General features: G+C 35.4%; 1 protein-coding gene across 1 annotated transcript in view; it reads right to left on the bottom strand.

Moving 5' to 3' along the window:
• OTOGL (otogelin like) overlaps nt 1–21744 on the bottom strand; it is a 404189-nt gene that overhangs the window by 101677 nt on the left and 280768 nt on the right. The window contains exons 23-29 of the mRNA XM_064376937.1: nt 21366–21575; nt 20005–20170; nt 19294–19368; nt 16061–16113; nt 14370–14532; nt 7414–7521; nt 6519–6657 (exon numbers count right to left, since the gene is read on the bottom strand). Coding sequence (XP_064233007.1) covers nt 6519–6657; nt 7414–7521; nt 14370–14532; nt 16061–16113; nt 19294–19368; nt 20005–20170; nt 21366–21575 — 914 coding nt within the window. The remainder of the gene's footprint in view (nt 1–6518; nt 6658–7413; nt 7522–14369; nt 14533–16060; nt 16114–19293; nt 19369–20004; nt 20171–21365; nt 21576–21744) is intronic.

Consider the following 21744-nt stretch of genomic DNA (forward strand, 5'->3'; position numbering starts at 1 on the left):
ATTCAGCCAAAATTGTGCTAGTTCCTATGAGGAACTCAGAAGAAGTGTACCACATAGTTCTGACATAAAATGATAGACAATCTAGATGAATACAGAAGAATAATCAGAATATAATGAGCTGCTTAATTTTGACATGATTACTATAAACACAATGGGATATAAGAACAGGACAGATCACTGTGAGCTGAAAATATGCCTCTGAGGGAGCAGAGGAAATCAGACACAGAGAGCACAATGAGAAAAGACATAAATGAGGGATGGAGTTGACAGAACCCTTTGAAAGACTAGTATAGGAGGTTTCACTTTATGAGGCTATTGGAAGCTACAGGAAGCCATTGCAAATCCCTGTAGTTCTTAACAAGCAATGACATGATAACAATCTGAGTCTTAGAAAGATAAATAGAAAAAAATAGTATGTTACTGTGAGGATGAACTTGAATCAGAACTATAGTCAAGAAATTGAGGCTCAGAGCTGTACACATCAATTTGGAAGTCATCAGTGTGTAGGTGTGGCTAAGATTTTAGAAGTGGATGAACACACCAAGCACTAGGAAAAAGGGTAGAAAGCCACAAAAAGATGTCCAGTTCAGTTAACATTCAGTGAAAAACTATGTCCCAGGATGAAACAATAATGAGAAAGACTTGGTCCTTGCTCTAAAGGAGCCAACTCAGTCATCTCTTTATGGGGGCTTATGTAAGAGGAAAAGGCAACGCAAGACAAAGACAAAACCAGAAAGAGACTGAAAGACTTATAATATCCAGAAAGTCAAGGGTGGAGGTAACTTAAAGGAGTGTCAGAGGCACGTAAATATCAAGGAAAATGAGGATTTGATATAAAATCAAATCTGATACATTTTGGGAATGAAGTATATTTGTTTGTTTTCAAATTCCTAAACTGTTTTCTACTTTTCTAAGCCTCTAAATTTATATTCTAAACCTCAGGGGATGAAAGCATTCTAATATAAAATTGTTTGCTAAAACAGGCTTATTCAAAGAAGATACTCAGAGAATGTATATTCATTAGTGTGCCTTCCTTAAGCTCCAAAAATAATCCAGACAACACAAGACAAAAAAAATACCCTATAGGCAACTTGACATCCACTATGATTATATGACTGTCAAATCCATTCTCAGGTATTTATTCTTTAAGAAACTTAAAATCATTCATAAAGGAAGCCAAGACAAATACCAACAGGAAAATGCAATGATGTAAAATATAAGCAAGAGCCTTGCTTCAGTTTAAACGGCTATAGATTTTACTATTCATTTTTTTATATAACAGAAGTAATATAAAATGGAAGATAGTCTGTTTTCTTGACTTAGACTTAAATAACAAAATCACACACAGACTTCTAATAATATAAAAGTCATATCCAGAAAAAAAGGCATTAGTCATAGGTTAGTTTGCTGGAGGAAAAATATGTTATTTTGTTTATTCTTGTGTGACTTCTTTCTAAAGCTCACACTTTTTTATTTAGAAATGTAATTCTGTGATCGTTAATGTCTAAAATTTAAATATACAGGTAATTGAAATGCGTTCAATGTAAGAAATTTTAAGGATTTTATCAGATATATAAAGCCTGGAGTTTACCAAAGCATATCATCGAAATTGCATTTCTAGAATTGAGCATAATATCTTTTTATTGTCAAACCATAAATAATGTATAACTCAATTATGGTTTAATGTGTTACATTTATATTCACCAAACCAAGTTAATAACAATAAAAATGGCTGACATTTATTGAACATTCACTTTATATCAAACACTGTCTAAGCCTTTTATGTATATTTATCTTATTTAATCCTCCGAACTATTTCACAATTACTTTTCACATCTTATAGATGAGGAAACAGAGGCACAAAAGTTTAAGAACTAGCTCATTACTTATAAATAATAAAAGTTAAGAATGAGTTAAGGAAATACCAAAACCTGGCAGAGACACAGTGAAAAAAGAAAACTTCAGGCCAATATTCCTGATTAACATAGACACAAAAATCCTCAACAAAATACTAGCAAAGTGAATCTAGCAGCACATCAAAAAACTAATCCACCACAATCAAGTAGACTTTATTTCTGGAATGATAGGTTAGTTCAACATACACAAATGAATAAATGTGATTCATCACATAAACAGAACTTAAAAACAAAAACCACATGATCATCTCAACAGATGCAGGAAAAAGGTTTTGATAAAATTCAACATCCCTCCATATTAAAAACCCTCTAAAAATTGGGCATCAGAGGAAGATATCTCAAAATATCAATAGCCATCTATGATAAACCCACAGCCAACATCATTCCAAATGGGCAAAACCTGGACTCAATCCCATTGAGAAGTGGAACAAGACAAGGATGCCCACTGTCATCACTCTTATTCAACACAGTACTGGAAGTCTTAGCCAAAGCAATCAGGCAAAAGAAAGAAAGGGCATTCAAATAAAAACAGGAAGTCAAAGTATCTCTCTTCACAGACAATATGATTCTACACCTGGAAAACCCCATAGCCTCTGCCGAAAGGCTCCTAGAACTGATACACAACTTCAGTAAAGTTTCAGGAGACAAAACCAAAGTACAAAAATAAGCAGAATTTCTTTCCTTTTTTTTAAATTGTACTTTAAGTTCTGGGGTACATGTGGAGATCTTGCAGGATTGTTGCATAGGTACACACATGTCATGGTGGTTTGCTGTCTCCATGCCCCCATCACCTACATCAGGCATTTCTCCCAGTGTTATCCCTCCCCAACCTCTCTGCCCCCCACTGTCCCTCCCCTGGCCCCCCACCCCCCAACACACCCCAGTGTGTGATGTTCCCCTCCCTGTGCCCATGTGTTCTCTTGTTCAACACTCGCCTATGAGTGAGAACATGCGATGTTTGTTTTTCTGTTCTTGTGTCAGTTTGCTGAGAATAATGGCTTCCAGATTCATCCATGTCCCTACAAAGGACACAGACTCATCATTTTTTTATGACTGCATAGTATTCCATGGTGTGTATGTGCCACATTTTCTTTGTCCAGTCTATCACTGGGCATTTGGGTTGGTTCCAGGTCTTTGCTATTGTAAACAGTGCCACAATGAACATACATGAGCATGTGCCTATAACAGAATAATTTATAATCCTTTGGGTATATACCCAGTAATGAGATTGCTAGATGAAATGGAATTTCTATTTCTAGATCCTTGATGAATCACCACACTGTCTTCCACAATGGTTGAACTAATTTACACTCCCACTAACAATGTAAAAGTGTTCCTATTTCTCCACATCCTCTCCAGCATCTGTTGTCTCCAGATTTTTTAATGATCGCCATTCTAACTGGTGTGAGATGGTATCTCAATGTGGTTTTGATTTGCATTTCTCTAATGACCAGTGATGATGAGCATTTTTTCATATGTTTGTTGGCCTCATATATGTCTTCTTTTGAAAAGTGTCTGTTCATATCCTTTGCCCAATTTTGAATGGGTTTGTTTTTTTCTTGTAAATCTGCTTTAGTTCTTTACAGATTATGGATATTAGCCCTTTGTCAGATGGGTAGATTGCAAAACTTTTTTCCCATTTTGTTGGTTGCCAGTTCACCCTAATGATTGTTTCTTTTGTTGTGCAGAAACTCTTAAGTTTAATTAGATTCCATTTGTCTATTTTGGGTTTTGTTGCCTTTGCTTTTGGTGTTTTAGTCATAAAGTCCTTGCCTATGCCTATGTCCTCAATGGTATTGCCTAGGTTTTCTTCTAGGGTTTTTACAGTGTTAGGGTTTATGCTTAAATCTTTAATCCATTTAGAGTTAATTTTAGTGTAAGTGTGAGGAAGGTGTCCAGCTTCAGCTTTCTGCACATGGCTAGCCAGTTTTCCCAACACCATTTATTATACAGGGAATTCTTTCACCGTTTCTTGTTTTTTCAGGTTTGTCAAAGATCAGATGGTTGTAGATGTGTGGCATTGCTTCTGAGACCTCTATTCTGTTCCATTGGTTTATATCTCTGTTTTGGTACCAGTACCATGCTGTTTTGATTACTGCAGCCTTGTAGTATAGTTTGAAGTCAGGTAGCATGATGTCTCCAGCTTTGTTCTTTTTGCTTATCTGGGCTCTCTTTTGGTTCCATATGAAGTTTAAGGTGGTTTTTTCTAGTTCTGTAAAGAGGGTCATAGGCAGCTTGATGGGGATAGTGTTGAATCCATAAATTACTTTGGGCAGTTTGGCCATTTTCATCATATCGATTCTTCCTAACCATGGACATGGAAGGTTTTTCCATCTGTTTGTGTCCTCTCTTATTTCCTTGATCAGTAGTTTGCAGTTCTCCTTGATGAAGTCATTTACATCCTTTGTTAGTTATATTCCTAGGTTTTTATTCTCTTTGTAGCAATTGTGAGTGGGAGTTCACCCATGATGTGGCTCTGTTAGTCTGTTATTGGTGTATAGGAATGCTTGTAATTTCTGCACATTGATTTTGTATCCTTAGACTTTGCTGAAGTTGCTTATCAGTTTAAGGAGATTTGGGGCTGAGATGATGGGGTCTTCTAAATATACAATCATGTTGTCTGCAAATAGAGACAATTTGACTTCCTCTTTTCCTAACTAAATATCCTTTATTTCTTTTTCTTGCCTACAAATTAGCAGTATTTCATACACCAATAATATTCAAGCCGAGAGCAAAATCAAGATTGAAATTTCATTCACAATAGTCATATACACACACAAAAATAGCTAGGCATACAGCTAAACAGGAAAGTGAAAGATCTCTACAACAAGAATTACAAAACACTGCTGAAAAAAATTAAGACTACACAAAAAAATGAAAATACATTTCATGCTCATGGATAGAAAGAATCAATATTGTTAAAATGGTCATACTTCCCAAAGCGATCTACAAATTCAGTGCCATTCCTAACAAATTACCAATGTCATTTTTCACAAAATTAGAAAAAAAACTATTCTAAAATTCATATTGAATCCAAAAAGAGTTGTACTAACCAAAGCAATCCTAAGCAAAAAAAAAAAAAAAAAAAAAAAAAGCTGGAAGTATCAAACTACCCAACTTCAAACTAAACTACGAGGCTACAACAACCAAAACAGCATGGTACTGGCACAAAAATGACATAATGGAACAGGTTAGAGAACCCAGAAATACAGCCACGTATCTACAACCATCTGATCTTTGACATAATCAACGATAATAAGCAGTGAGGAAAGAACTCCCCATTCAATCAATGCTGCTGGGATAACTGGCTAGCCCTATGCAGAAGATTAAAACTGGAACATTTCCTTTCATTAAATACAAAAATCAACCAAACATGGATTAAAGACTTAAATGTAAGACCTAAGATCACAAAAATCCTAGAAGAAAACCTAGAGAATACTATTCTGGATGTAGGCCTTCTCAAAGATTTTATAACAAAGACACCTAAAGCAATTGCAACAAAAACAAAAATTAACAAGTGGGGCCTAATCAAACTAAAGAGCTTCAGCACAGCCAAAGAAATATCAACAAAGTAAACAGAAAACCTACAGAATGGGAGAAAATATTTACAAATCATGCACCCTACAAATGCCTAATAACCAGAATCTCTAAGGGACTTAATAAGTACAAAACAACTTCATTAGAAATTAACAAAGGGCATGAACAGACACATCTCAAAAGAATACATACCTGCAGCCAAAGAGCATATGAAAAAATGTTCAACATCATTAATCATTAGAGAAATGCAAATCAAAACCAGAATGAGATATCATCTCACACCAGTCAAAATGGCTACTATTATAAAGTAAAAAAACAACAGATGTTGGTAAGGTCTCAAAGAAAAGGAAACACTTATATACTGCTGGTGAGAAGGTAAATTAGTTTAGGCACTGTAGAAAGCAGTGTGGTAACTTCTCAAAGAATTTAAAACAGAATTATCATTCAACCCAGAAATTCCATTATTGTGTATGTACCCAAAAGAATATAAATTGTTCTACCATAAAGACATATGCACGTGTACATTTATTGCAGCACTATTCACAATAGCAAACACATGGAATCAACCTAGATGCCCATCAATAGTGGAATGCATAAAGAAAATGTGGTACATATACACCATGGAGTACTATGCAGCCCTAAGAAAGAAATGTCTTTTGCAGCAAACTGGATGCAGCTGCAGACCATTATCCTAAGTGAATTAACACAGGAACAGAAAACCAAATACCGCATGTTCTCACTTATAAGTGGGGGCTAAACATTGACTACATCTGGACACAAAGAGGGGAACAATAGACACTGGGGCCTACTTAAGGGTGGAGGGTAGGAGGTGGGTACCAGGATGATGAAATCCTTTGTACACCAAACCCCAGCAACATGTAATTTACCCACAATAACAAATCTTCACACGTACTCCCTGAACCTAAAATACAAGTTGAAAACATACATTATTGTTTTATAGGTTTTATAAATAGCACATGAATTCGACGTATCAGGGACCAGCATACATGTTTTTACATTAAGTCTTTAGACAAATGCAAATAAAAATGTCTAACTGCAACTTACCTTAATCAAAAATACCTGGCAATCACTGATATAGTCATATTCTAGTCCATCAAAAGAATAATAATGCCGGTCCCCATATATCGTGCACACTGCTGGGCATGGATAATATGTGCAATTGAACATTCCTCGTCGACAAACACTATTGAAAAATAACACAAGTTATCTTTCTAAACAAACTTGACCTTAACTAGTGATTGCAAGTAACAGTAATAATGGAATGTTTGTATTCAAGAGAATTCATGAGCAAATATTCCTTATGAATATTGCCAATTCATTCTGATATCACCTCTTACATTGACAAAGAAGGCATATATTTATCACTTTGTTTAAATAAATTATGAGACACCAAAACCAACTCTAGGAATTCTGCATAGGTCACACAGAAAATAGACAATGGAATGAAAAATTGAACACAGATCTGCTGGTAGCTGAAAGAGCACAATGCCACCTCCCATACTTGAGTAAATTTAAATGTATTAGACATGACATTGCTCATGAATTTAGAACTTTTGTCCATATTTTAGGGAAATTATATTTCAAATTTTATTTTATGGTATTCTTTTGACTTATCTCAAAACTTGAAATCTTCCATTAAATATGGTCTTTTCTTTGTAACATTTAGCACTTTCTTATAAACATGATTTTTTCCTATTAAAATTTTAGGTTGTTGTATTTCACACTTTTCTTCTGAGCTGAACAAATATGCATAAAGATAATGATATGGTTCCCTGTAGATAGTAACTGTCCACCAACTCCTACAGGCCTTTAAAATCTTATTTGCTCAGGCTTGATGTACTTTTTGCTGATGTCAGTCTCATTAAATAAATACAACAAGATGATTGAAATTAACACAATTACTTAGGAAAATATTTGTGAAATAAATGGATCACCTTACCAGGTGTAACACGGTGTAGCAATCACTTCTCCTGAGAGATACTCCCAGTCTTTCCAGATACATGGGCAGCTTTCAGGAACATAACACTTTCCTTTGTGCTCTGCCATTCTTCCAAATGAAGAAGTAAAATGCTATTTAGTATGAACTACCAATTTCAGTTTTAAAATCAGTAATCTTAGCATATTAAAATGATCATCTATATTTATTAGACCTGTCTAAGGCACTCTATCTGACCTGTCGAGGAGCTGAATCCAGTCTTCCTCCCTGTTTTTCCACACAGTACCTTACATATCACAGTACTAAATGCCAGGGAAATGACTAGATGTGATATTAGTACCTTTTTGTTATTCACTAAGTGCATAAAAAGAAGACAGAAGCCTACATTTCTAATATAGTGAGTCATTCCAGAAAAAAAAAATTGTAGAGGAAGTGAGAGTCCCTTTCTTTAATATCTGCTACTTAAGAGTCTATGGGATCTAACAATTTTTTGATGAAATAGTAAATTATCAAATGGTTAACATTTTTATTACAAGATGTAGAGAGTAATCAAAAGCTTCTTTCTGAGTGCTTAAAGTTGAAATCAGGAGAGTTTAGGTGTGTGTGGAACTAAAAACATTAAGTGTTTCACATTATTTCTTATTTACTTTTTATTTCAATCAAGGAGTGTTTAATAACTTGAATGCTAGGAATTACAAGCAATTATCAAAAGCAGAAACTCATATTCATAAAACTTTATACATCATTTGAACTAAAAGACATTTATGCTACTAAAATCAAACATGCATCACCTTCAAACATTCTTATATCATGATTTTTACATATTATATTAGTTAACACTATTCCTCATCACTACATAAATTTTATCATACAGTTGCACCATTCTTCTTGGATTTTTTATCTTTGTCTTCATTCTTTACATTATCCTTCTTGAGAACAGTGTGGATTTCATCCATTACCTTAGATACATTTCTGATTGTCTTATTCAGTTGGTTTTCAAATCGTAAATTCATGTTTTCTGAAATCTTTAAGTTTTCTTGTAACTGACTAAGGTCCTTTTTAACTTCTCTGAGTTCACCAGAGAGGCTTTTGTTGGAATTCTCCAAATTTAATGCGGTTTTTTCATCTTCATCTGTTTTTTCCTCCCAGTAACTGCAGCTTCTATTCTACCTCAGTGTTTCTTATTTATTCAATGTAATAACTTTCGAATGTTGGTTTCAAGTGTTATTTTCTTCTTGAAAGATTGTTTCCTGAAATAGTGTCTAAAAATGTCTATGGCTATAAAAGTTAAAATATACAAATGTTATATTTTAATATACACTTTAAATATAAATATAAAATTAAGTATAAAATTTTAATATAAAAATTGAACTAATCTCAGAGAAGAATAAATTTTGGTGTATTTTTTAAATACTTGGTATGAAGATTAAGTATATATTACATGTAACATCAAATCCTTTGATATAAATAAATATATATTTCAATATTCTTAAATTTTTTCTAAAAGTTTTAATAAATAACTTAATTAAATAGCATAACAATAATTTTGTCAGTAATAAATTATAAATATAATTAAATATATAAAATAGCGATAAGGATAAAAATAACATTAAATTTAAAAATCAGTTGTAATTTAAATAATTTATTATGAATTAATCTATAATTTAATTTATATAAATAACAAAATAAATTAATAAAAATAAAAATTTCCTAAAATAGATAAGATGCAAAACTTTTTTTACATTTTGCTTAAAGCATAAAAATTTAATATTATAAAAATTAACATGGAATTCAGGAACCCGGAGTTATTTCCTCTTCTCTAAAACAGAAATAATTCCTCATGTTGTTTTAGTACTCTGCTTTCTCTCTCATGACTCTTTGTACACAGTGTTGTAATTCCTTATTCAATGGACAGCATATGCTATCCACTACACTTTCAGCTTCACTCAAGAGGACCATAAATATCTTGTTAATGTTCATGTCACAATGCGTAGTGCATAGAAGACAACTGTTGAGTAAAGGTGAATAAAATTATTTATATAAACAATACATTATCTCATTTAGATTTCTTTCAGACCAACAATGCCCCAGATCTCTCACCTCGGCCCTCCCAAACTTCTAGTCACTTATCCTGGGCTTTGAATTTTTCTTCTGCCTGGAAAATTCTTTTCCCATGTTCTGTCTGGCAAACTTATCATTTAAGACTCAATTCGTGCAATCTTTATGTCCCTAATTCCCTCACATACTCTGTATACTTAGTAATTTTATAAACTTTTATTGGAGGATTTATCACAATAAACTGTTAAATACTTCATTAAATATCTTATAATGATAATAAGAGCAATAACAAAACTCATATTTTTGAATGCTTGCTATGGCAAGGCACTATTCTAACCATTTTAACTATGCCACTAACTGATCTTATCCTAGTGACAATCCCCTAAGGTAGATTCTATTATTATCTAATAAATGTATTTTACTACTCCCCATTTCTATAGCTAAACACAATGCTTCAAACATTAGATGCATCATAAACTTTAATTGTTCAGTGGTTTAAGTGAGGGAAACCTCACCAAAATGAGCCACAATTCTTATATCCCCAGACAAAGTCATGGTTTCAACTGACTTTGCTAATGACTGATGAGTTTTTCATAACTACTCAAAACTGGAAGAAGGAAAGGGAAAACTTTAAATCACTGTAAATTATAGGTGTATTGCCAGTTTGGTTCTAGACCACAGCAATAAAGTTAATATCATTAAAAAGCAAATCACACAGATTTGTTTCATTTCCTAGTGCATATAAAAGTTATATTTACATTATAGTCTATTAAATGCATAATAGCTTTATATCTAAAAATAAAAAAATAAAAAATACATTAATTTAAAAATATTTTATTGCTTAAAAAAAAAGTTAATGATCATCTGAGCCTTCAGGGAGTCATAATCTTTTTGCTGGAGGAGGGTTTTACTTCAATGTTGATGGCTGCTGACTAATCAGGGTGGTGGTTGCTGAAGGCTGGAGTGGCTGTGGCAATTTCTTGAAATAAGACACAGTGAAGTTTGCCACATTGATTGACTCTCCCTTTCACAAAAGATTTCTCTGTAGCATGCAATGCATTTGATAGTATTTTACCTAAAAATTTCTTTCAAAATTAGAGTCAGTCCTCTTAAACCCTACCACTGCTTTATCAACTAAGTTTATGTAACATTCTGAATCCTTTATTATCATTCCAACAATGTTCACGGCATCTTCACCACATATAGATCCCATCTCAAGAAACCACTTTTTTTGTTCATCTGTAAGAAGCAACTTTCAATCAACATTCAAGTTTTATCATGAGATTGAAGCAAATCAGTCACATCTTCAAGCTTCACTTCTAATTCTAGTTCTCTTGCTATTTCCTTCACATCTGCAATTACTTCCTCCACTGACATCTCAAAACCGTCAAAGTTATCCATGAGGGTTGGAATAAACATCTTTCAAACTCCTGTGCATGTTGATATTTTGACCTCTGCCCATGAATCACTAATGTTCTTAATGGTATTTAGAATAGTGAATACTTTCCAAGGTATTTTCAATTTTCTTTTCCCAGATCCATCAGAGAAATTACTATCTATGGCAGGTATAACCCTGTGAAATGTATTTCTTAAATAATAAGATTTTAAAGTTGAAATTACTCCTTGATGAATGGCTGCAGAATAAATGTGTTAGCAAGCATGAAAACAAAATTAATTGATACTTCTGCATCTCCACTGGAGCTCCCAAGTGCCGAGGTGCACTGCCAATAAGTAGTAATATGTTTAAAGGAATCTTTTTTTTCTAGGTATCAGGTCTCAACAGTGGGCTCAAAATATTCAGTAAACCATGCTGTAAACAAACATGCTGCCATTCAGGCTTTGTTGTTCCATTTACAGAGCACAGGTAGAGTAGATTTAGCATAATTCTTAAGGTCCCTATGATTTTTTAAATGGCAAATGAGCATTGACTTCAACTTAAAGCCACCATCTGCATTAGTCCCTAATAAGAGAGTCAGCCTGTCTGTGGAAGCTTTGAAGCCAAGTATTGCCTTCTCTCTAGCTGTGAAAGTCCTAAATGGCATCTTATTCCTATATAAATCTGTTTCATCTACATTGAAAACATATTGCTTAGGATAGCCATCTTCATCAGTTATCTCTGTTACATCCTCTGGATAACTGGCTACAGCTTCTCCATCAGCATTTGCACTTTTATGTTATGGAGATCGTTTCTTTTCTTGAGCCCCATGAGCCAACCTCTGTTGGCTTCAAACTTTTCTTCTACAGCTTTCTCACCTCTCCCAGCCATTACAGAATTGAAAGAGTTAAAATTTTGCTCTGGATTAAGCCTTTGCATAAGGGAATGTTGCAGCTGGTTTGATCTATCCAGACTACTAAAACTTTATCCGTATCAGCGATAAGGCTGCTTTGCTTTCTTGTCATTTGTGAGTTCACTGGAATAGTAGCACTTTTCATTCCTTTCATGAACTTCTTTGCATTCACAATTTGGCTAACTGCTGCAAAAGAGCTAGCTTGTGGACTCTCTTAGCTTTTGATATGCCTTCCTCACTAAATCTAATCATTTCTAGCTTTTGATTTAAGGTGACAGACATGTGACTCTTCCTTTCTCTTGAACTTTTGGTGACCATTGTAGAGTTATTAATTGGCCTAATTTCAATATTGTTGTGTCTGAGGTAATAGAGAAACCAGAGAAAAGGGAGAGAGATGGGGAAATGGCCCATACATGGAGCAATCGGAACACACACAACATTCATCAATTAATTTTTCCATCTTATATAGGCACAGTTTGTGGCACCCTGAAGTAATTACATAGTAATCAAAGTTCACTGTTTACAGATTACCATAACAGATATAATAATAATGAAAAAGTTCTGAAATCTTGCAAAAAAATTACCAAAATATGACACAGAGACACCAAGTAAGCACATGCTGTTGGAAAATGGCACCAACAGATTTGCTTGATGTAGGGTTGACACAAACCTTCAATTTGTAGAAAAAAAAATGCAACACTTTTGAAATGCAATAAATCAAAACACGATGAAACAAGGTATGCCTGTATCTGCTTTAAGCAGGTTTGGGCAGTGGGATAAGAAATAAACATTTACTGAGTACTTACTACGTAACTGGTGTGCAGCATATACTCAGTCATCCAAGAAGTAAAAATATTCTTATATCCATTTTAAAAAGAGAAGCTTGAGATTTCAAGTGGTTTAGTAACTTCCCATGAGGTACTTCTGCTAATAAGGAAGCGCAGTATAGAAGCCATTTCTGTCTGACCTTTCCACTATACTACTTTCCATTTGTTCAACCCACAGTGATTTCTCAATTAGGGTTCTGTGGTCTTTTTATAGTCAATAAACTGCTGGTACTGTTAGGAGCCACATGAAAACAAGTCACACTGGACTACTGTGCCAAAATGAGCCAGACAAGGTCACATGGAAGACATGGCAAATCATATTACCATAAACAATGTTGTAAGACAAAGTTATCGTAACAAAATATTTCCAAATCTGTCAGACGCCTCGAAGTCAATTCCAACCACATTTATTTCAATACAGTCAGAGAAGGTAGGGTAGGAGGAAATCTCCTTAACATTTTGTAATGAGATTTAGCCAGTAAATACATAAATCATTGTCCAACTAAACGTCAAAGGTGACAGTAAGTATATTTTAAAAGATAATACCTCAAGCACAGCATATAAAACAAAATTAGGAAATGGCTTTAATTAGCCATGCATTCCCAAGAGTCACAATCAAATCAAATAAATCAAGCAATGTTGTGGGTTTTAATTATTCTACCATAATAAAGGTTTTATTTCCCTTCTCCTTTTTACTAAAATGTCTTCCTTGCTTATCTGCTCTATGGCCTAATTTCTACCTGTCTTAATTTTCCCAGGCACAAGCACTTGTTCTTTTGTGACCTTTTTTCTCTGGCTCCTATGCCCTTTCTTTCTAAAAAGATTAACACCAGTCCCAAGTTACTTGGCTCTTCAACCTATTCCAGATGGGGGCCATTTAGACAAATGCGATTCTCCTGGGAAACAAACCACAAGACCTCGCTCTTCTTTGCTCCTGGTTTATATGAGCTGATCCCAGGAATCCCTTTGTGTGAACATGTTCATTGAGGAAGAATGGGTGACCTGTTTGCCTTAGATGGCACTCCCTCTGCACTGCCTCTATTTCATTACCAGAAGAGGGAGGGCCAGGGAGGCCAGATTATATGTGCGCCTGTGAGGAAGCCAATAGCCACCAGATTCTGTGTTTGTCTTTCACAGGTACTAGGTATTTGTGCAATGGAAGAAAATTTATGAAGATAAGAGTAGAATATGCTGCCACAAAATAGTGGCTCATATTTATTAAATACACAGGCACACACACACACATACACACACCCCACATCTCACAATGCCTAACTGAGGCTTAAAAGGAACTTGCAGAAAAATCACTTCACTAACAGCATCAGAGCTGGGATTTGTGCAGTGATGTGTCTGAAGCCAGACTTCCCACTCTTACCCATGCCCTTTGTAGCCTTGATACACTAGTTTCTTTAAGATAAAACAGCTGGCATCAATAGTACAACTTTACATCAACACCAGTAACTGCACAATATAATATTTTAAAATGTACTTGAAGAGTGTTTTGAATGAAAAGTGATTGTGTCACTTTCCCAAAATTGCAGTTTAATCAGGGGAGAAATTCCAAGTTCATCCAGACATGAGTTTTCTCCTCAATTCAGTATATTACATTAATAATATTTTACAATGTTACATGAGCCAAGCAAAATAATTACAATAGTCTAGCTACCAACCCAGTTAACCACTAGTCAGAACAACAATTCTGGCTATTTCTGTAAATAATATTTTCAAGAGATTTTGTGCTTTCAGTCAAATCCTGAATGTTCTGTATTATGAAGAAGAGGCTTACCCTGGTGCACAAACACAGCCACTTATACAGGGTGAGGATGGGGCACAAGTGAAGTTCATGGCTAGGTTTGCACATGTAGTCTCACAGTTAATACCACCCGCTGGTAATTCAGGGTCAGGAAACCTGCAGTCGAAATACTCTTTTCCTGCTGGGCAGACGTGAACTTCAGATATAAGCACAGACAAAATGTCCTTAACTTGTATCTGCTCCATAGACAGATAATCATACTGGCATGTACTTGTCATCAAAACAAAATTCACCATAAAATATTTTAAGAATTATGATTAGATAATGCTCTTACTCTTGATTTTTAGTTGATGAGCTTATAAATATTCCCTAGCCAAATTCCCTTTAGTCACTAAATAGATTTATTCCAAACCTAATTAGAGTTTGAAAATGTTAGCTGCCTTCCATAAGACGGTAACTAACTAGAATATAATTTTCTAAAGTCAAGAAACAGGATATTTTTATTAATTCATACATATATAATCAATTTTTAAGAATGTATTATCAATTTTTATGCATAACATAAAAGCACTGTGGCTTTTATAAAGCCACAATGAACACATGATTCTTCTAAATCTTGCTTCAACTCGAGTCATTGTTTATATCAGTTCTCACTATACCACAGAAGTGCAGAAGTAGACATAATTATAGTCAAGACAGGGGCTCCATATTCTTCTAGAAAGCTTCTGAGCTCTTACAGATCAAATACATTTCCTCATGTGGGGCCAGAGGGATCAAATCCTGTGGGTTCCTCTGTGAGAAGGCTAGCCACCTGGGCTTCCCTTCATTGACCGTGAGTCACACTGAATCAAATGGGACAGAATCAGGATGGCTACTGAGTGTGTGTGGTCCATAAACATGTCTTGTAAAGAAACCCTAGGCTTGTCTGAATCCTTGTAAAGTAAATTCAGGACACGTACTTCAAAGCTCTTTTAATAATAATATATACCAAGCCATTCAAATATAGAACAAAGCAGTAATAGCTCATAATTACTTTTATCAGCCTACACTCTTCCTGCCCATTAAAATCTATGAAAGCAAGTGTTGTTTATTATGTGCCTAGAATTTGCCCATGGTAACTAGGAATTTGAGGCTCTTTATATGATGAAAATAAATAATATATAAGGTCCTAATATATAAGATCTTAGGAAAGATATTTAAGTATAAAATGACATTCTGAACGGATGACAGTAGATGTCATTTTACATGCCTTCGCCACTGATAGAAATGTAGGATCTCAGATGTCACCCCTGACCTAATGACGCAGAATCTGTATTTTAACAAGATCCCCACATGTGCACACTAAAATCTGAGAAGTGATGGTCTAGAGTTTCCCAATTTCTTTCCCACAAATGGGTTACAATAGGTGCCTAGATACATGTCCCTAAAGTCCTTGAGGTGTCTGAGGTGCTCCTGTGGAAGGCAGCATCTAGGCAGCATCCCTGGGTTGATTTGCTCCACCCCTTAGCTGACTTATATGTTCAAAGAAGACTATCCTAAAAATATTACAATTTTCAAGGTGGATAAAGTTGAGAAGCCCTGGAATGCCATATTGAAAAACATTCCGAAGGCTATAACCATGCACATTGGGAAGGAGGGCTGTGAATGATTGATAACATCTGCCAGGAGCGGAGGTGGAATTAGAGGTGCATCCTCCTTCAGGAAAACATCTTTTGAGATCTTACCAGCAGAGGGCGTTGCTAATTCATCACATTGCACAGTCCCATTTGAACACTGGCTAGAAGTAAATAAATAGTTAATTTATGGAATCAAATCTGGTTTTTTTTTCCTGAATTTCAACAACAATCTAATGTACAAGAATTGATTGAGTACATTATACAAATATTATTTTTCCCACAGAATTTTTTTTTACAAGTTATTAGCTTAGGTCCAATTTCAGGAGCACTATTTCAACACAACACGTTTTTATCAAACACCTGTAAGTGTAGAGCATTGGGTTAGGCATGTGAGATACGAACACCAAAATTCATAGTCTTTACCATAAGACTTTTTGCACTTTGTCTTGTATGAGGGGAAGAAGCACAAATAAATAATGTATGCAGAGTGACACGTGCAACATAGAAATATGTTAAGAGATAGAAGTAAAACAAAGAAAAATGTTTTTAAAATCTGTTGGCAACCAACATCAGGGAGTCAAAGGAAGTAAAGTCTGAACAGTTTTGAAGAGTGGATGGAGGTCATGGCACACCTAAGGTAGGAAGGCTGTAACATTCAGTGGAAATACACAAACTATGAAGAAGTAAAGCACAATTCTACATAGCAAAGGGCAATGCAGGAAGGGACAGGCAGTGAGAATGGCAAAAGAGGCAGAGGCTAGCTCCTAGAAGATGCTAAGTAAGATTTTGCCCCTGAGGTGAGCCATTGAAGACCTTAAGCAGAAAAGTGATATAAAAGTTGCTTTGAATCATTCTGGCAGTAGCATTGAAGATAGGGTGGAGTCACAGCTTCCTTGCAACTTAGATTCTAAAGTCAAGGTAAAAGGCAAGAGCCGCATATAGGCAAAATTAGCCTTGACAATCCCTGAAGATAACATGACAGGAAACAACGCATCAGTTCTCAATAACTGCAATACAGTTTTCCTTCAGCTTTGGACCAGATTATATGTCCTATATTTAAACCCAGATGAAGAAGCTGACTCACATGTACAGGCCACATCACATGGAAAATACACTATGCACACTTGAACACTTGAATGACACTCAGAGTGTAATTCACCACTGAGTCACCTCTGATCGAATTTGCTCACACTTTGAATGGCACAGAAGAACTGACACAGGTCTCAGATCACACATCCAGGTCTTCCATATCATACTTATTCTGGGACAAAGGCTTTTAAAAAGGAAAGGCAAACAAAGTCACTATATTAAGTGAATTTTTCTTTTTCTCATTGAGGAGGATGGTTACTTTGTTTTTGCTAAGTTTACATAGATTAATTATGTTAAATCCAAAAAGATATGACACCTCGGCAGAATCAAAGAGGGGAAACACTGGAGGCAAGAACCCCAGAGAGGAAGGTCCAGGGAAGAGAGAGTGAGACACACTAATTGCCAAAGTAATGAAGATGGAAAGGAAGAAATGACTTTTGACTACATGTAGAAAGTAAAATCAAGTAAAATCCAAAGTTGTTAGGTATTTATTGATTAGGTGTTTTGAGCAGGAGGAAAGAGTAAAAAATGACTCCCAGAGATCTGGCTTGGAAATCTGTGTGAATAGTAATACTGCCTACCACAGAAAGATCCAAGAGCTAGTTGCCATTGTGTCTTGATGTGGAGTGAGAGAAAGAGAGGTAGAGATAAAGATAAAGGTAAATTGAGCATAACCTATATTCTGCTGTAAATACAAAATCAGCTGCAGAGCAAAGTAGGCAGGAGACAAGCACTGCAGAGCCAGGTTGACTGGGATTAGCTCCCAGCTTTAGTATCAGGTTCCTTAGCCACCTGTATCCCATTTTCTTCACCTGTAAATCGGGATAAAGCAACATTGCCTATCTCTTAGGGTTATGGAAATAAGTATTTTAACAATAAATATTAAACACTTAGAATGGTGCCAGCACAAAAGAAGGTACACAGTAATGGTTAGATATTATTATTATTGTGTGGGGATCCCCCACCAGCGTAGAGGCCCCTCCGTGTCTCCGCCATGACGGGGTTTGAGCCCAGACACGTCTCTCTCCACTGGGTGCAGTCGAGTGAGGTGGCTACAGGAAGACGTGGGAAATGTTAAGCTTGCAGAAAGTCACTCTCAGTTCACTGCTTCTAAGGCATGACTGAAGTAATGCCAGATTATTGTTTTTCTCCTGAAGTCAATGTTCTGGGCTAGTTCTATGACTCTATTTACCCGTAGTCACAGAAGCATTGAGATCATTCATTTAATCACTACAAAATTGTTCCCCTCCTGATTTATTGCTTGCCCACCTGTCTTAACGTCATTTTCTGTAACAATGGATAAAAGGATAAGAATCTTTTGTGACCTTTAGGTAAACTTGTATGTTGTTCCCTTCCTTGGTTATTTTGTACTTTCCTTGGTTACTTTGTAACTTTCTATTCTTTCCCCCTGATAATGATTCTGTAAGAAGACTGACGTCAGTCACTGTATGTAAAATCATATATAAGAACATGTGCACAAAGAATAAATCGCTGATCTGAGCATATCTCATTTCAGTCCTCCAGACCCATCTATCTCTCTCTCTTCTCTTCCGCGCACTCTCTCTTCCAGGTATTAGGACCCTCTTGCTGGTCAAGAGACCCCCGGCAGACGTGCCGGTCTCACGGCCAACAACATTATTGTTGTTGTTATTATTATCTACTATCTATTATTATCTGTGGGCACCTATTGGGCAACTAAAAAAGGGAGGTTAGGAATATATGTAAGTATGGACTGCTGCATGGACGTGCCTAGATTTTCAACAGAAAAGTTACAACCAGAATGAGTATTATCCTATGATTAAGTGTTATCTTTCTAGTATTGATGGCCCTGGGGAGGAGGCACACTTACTATTATGCAGGACATTTTTCAAATCTATTTTGAAATTGCTTTTTTTGAGCTCACTTAGCAATACTGTAATATTTAAACACCTACTTCACCCCTAACTTCTAAGAACCAAAAATAATCAGACTTTCATTTCACTGTGAGATACTTAAATTCATAACTCCCTTCTGCAGTTATGAGTACAAAACTTGGTTATTTCACTTTGAAATATCATATATGCATGTATTATGTATATATGTGTTTGTACATATGTATATAATCATCTATATGATTATAACATACTTAAAGATTACATTGTTCCCTTTATTTTTTAATTACAGAGGGCATATTTCAACTTACGGTTTGGGTTAAGAAATTATATTAACACGTACATCGTTTGTGAAATATAATCCCCATCATCAAAACCTACCATAAGCCTGAGGGTGTGGGGATGAGCTCTCCAGGTTGATAAACACTGCCCCTATAATGACATCGGCAGTGGAATCTATAAGAAAAAAAAAGTAAATTAAATGGGATATAATTTTTTTCAAAAGCCACTAAAATTCAATCCGATCCTGTGCTCTCCATTGGTCATTGTAAGGCACACTCTGAGGTCTGCATGATTCTCCGAGACTGCATGCAGTCCTGTTACACAAATGGCAGAGCTGCTTAGACATGAAATTTTGTATGGCTTCAGGTTTTGTTTTCTAAAATACAACTCACAAAACAACGTTGTTTTACTCACAAGAAAAATCACTGAATGCAATTCAGAGAAACATAACTGATATATCATTTAACACTATGTATAAGACAAAAAGCTTTACTTCATGTGTAAATTGAGAAATTTGTGAGTGCTACGATATTAAAGTCCTGTTACTGAAGTTTGCCATGTGACAATGAAACATAAACCTTGTTATTAATTTGACTGTGGTAAAAACAAGCAGGAATACACTTCAAGATCAACCATCAGAGATTCCTTCGCTCTTTCTGTAGCTATTGATGAACATGTACAGGGTTTTTTTAAAAAAAAAGTAAAGACAGTAAGAAATATTTTTTCAAAAACTTCCCTGAAAGCTCATTTAGCCCATAAAAAGAAAAAGCAATTGAAACAGGATGCTGCCAACCTGTTTCCGTGACTTACATGGGTACACAAAAGCTAAGAGTATCTTCATAGAATTTGCCATCTGGACAGTTACAGCCTTCAGCACAGTCATCATTGCACTGCTCCGGGGAGGAGAGAGAAATGCAGGAATGGAGGCAGAACGAGGAACAGCGATGGTACAGCATGCCCTTCTGGCACACCACAGCTAAGGACAAAGGAGCATTGCTTGAAAAGATTTCCATGGCACATAGAAACATTTTATGCCTGCTTAGAAGTCTATGACAGAAAATGAAAGCTGGTCCATTACAAGCCAAGGAATTGGGAGAACCTTAACTTGGATGCTCAAAGAGCAACATCCTCAGTTGAAATGAAAGACTAAAGCAGGGGTTGGAAACCTCTTTCTGCAAAGGGCCAAATGGTAAATATTTTTAGCTTTGCAGATCACACAGTCTCTGTCACAACTACTCAATTCTGCCCTTGTAGCACAGAAGCAGCCATAGATGACACACAAACAAATGGACATGACTGTATTTCAATAAATTTTATTCACAAAAATACAGGAGACCCAATAGTTGAAGTTTGCCAACACCCAGACTGGAAGGAATTGGCTCATAGTATAGGAAGATGATAGAAAAAGTTCTCTAACTGCTGGGTCTGTGATTTAAAAGTTACCTCTAAAAAAATCAAAATCCAAGGCTGACATCCTGCACAGATTTGGCACATGAATGTACATTACTTTTGTATTTACATTATTTTTATCTTAGAAAGCCAAAATTGAGCAGTTAACATCAATATCAACCAACGATACCCCTGGAATAACTGGAAAAAGCTTTGTGAACCTACTGAGGGAGTGAGGAGGTGAAGAGAGCAGTGCCCCAAGACGAGGTTGGAGGAGGTGCTGGTAAAAATTAGCTAACAAAAAAAATTATAAAACACACAAGGAAACAATCTACCACGAACAAAAATGGCAGACAAGATAAGTGTGAAAATTAAAGCCCCAACAATTTGATAATAATTGCCTGTTGCATAACATCTATTTAAGTACAAATCAACTATATTACCATATTCCATAGTCTTTTTCATACTTTCTAATATTTAGATATGATATTTCCATAAGAATTTTTCAAATGTTTTAAATTATTTCTGTTGCGTATTTCAAAACAGTTACAATAATTTCATTTATTACAAAACTAGTCAAAAGTTATTGGTCTTATCCAACATATCTCCCATCTTAAGAAATTAAATATTTCATTTGTTTTTCATGTTTGTACATTATGAAAATATTTCAAATAACTTACATGCAATATTGACATTTCATTTAAAAAATAAAAGCAGTCATTATAAACACAGAAGTCTCTAAGGTATTATCTGATAGTCTTTAGCTGTGCCATTGTACTCACCACAGAAAGAAATCTGAGCTCTGAAATCAATGTGAACACCGCGCTGGCCGCAGAGGTAGGCGTAATGGGCAAGAGCATTGCACAGGCAGGAGCTTCCACACTTGCATGCATCGTGGCGGCATAGCTGATAGTACAGCCCAGGACTAATATAGATGTGGCAAGGAGCAAAGAGGTCCTGGTGGATGACATCACAGTGTGCTGCATACCCAACTAACAGACAAAGAGCCCCATTAGTATCTTATTTAACAGTTCAGATCTTAGCCTTAAGTATCAAATTCCAGAATAACAAAGCATTTCACTTTCTTAGAAATATACTGTAGTGCATATTACTTTTAATACGAGAGTGAACAATTTCACTTTATACAGCTTTTGTTTGTTT

This window comes from Aotus nancymaae, unplaced genomic scaffold (assembly GCF_030222135.1).
Source record: "Aotus nancymaae isolate 86718 unplaced genomic scaffold, 86718_ANA_hifiasm-v0.15.2.pri h1tg000016l, whole genome shotgun sequence".
Taxonomy (NCBI): domain Eukaryota; kingdom Metazoa; phylum Chordata; class Mammalia; order Primates; family Aotidae; genus Aotus; species Aotus nancymaae.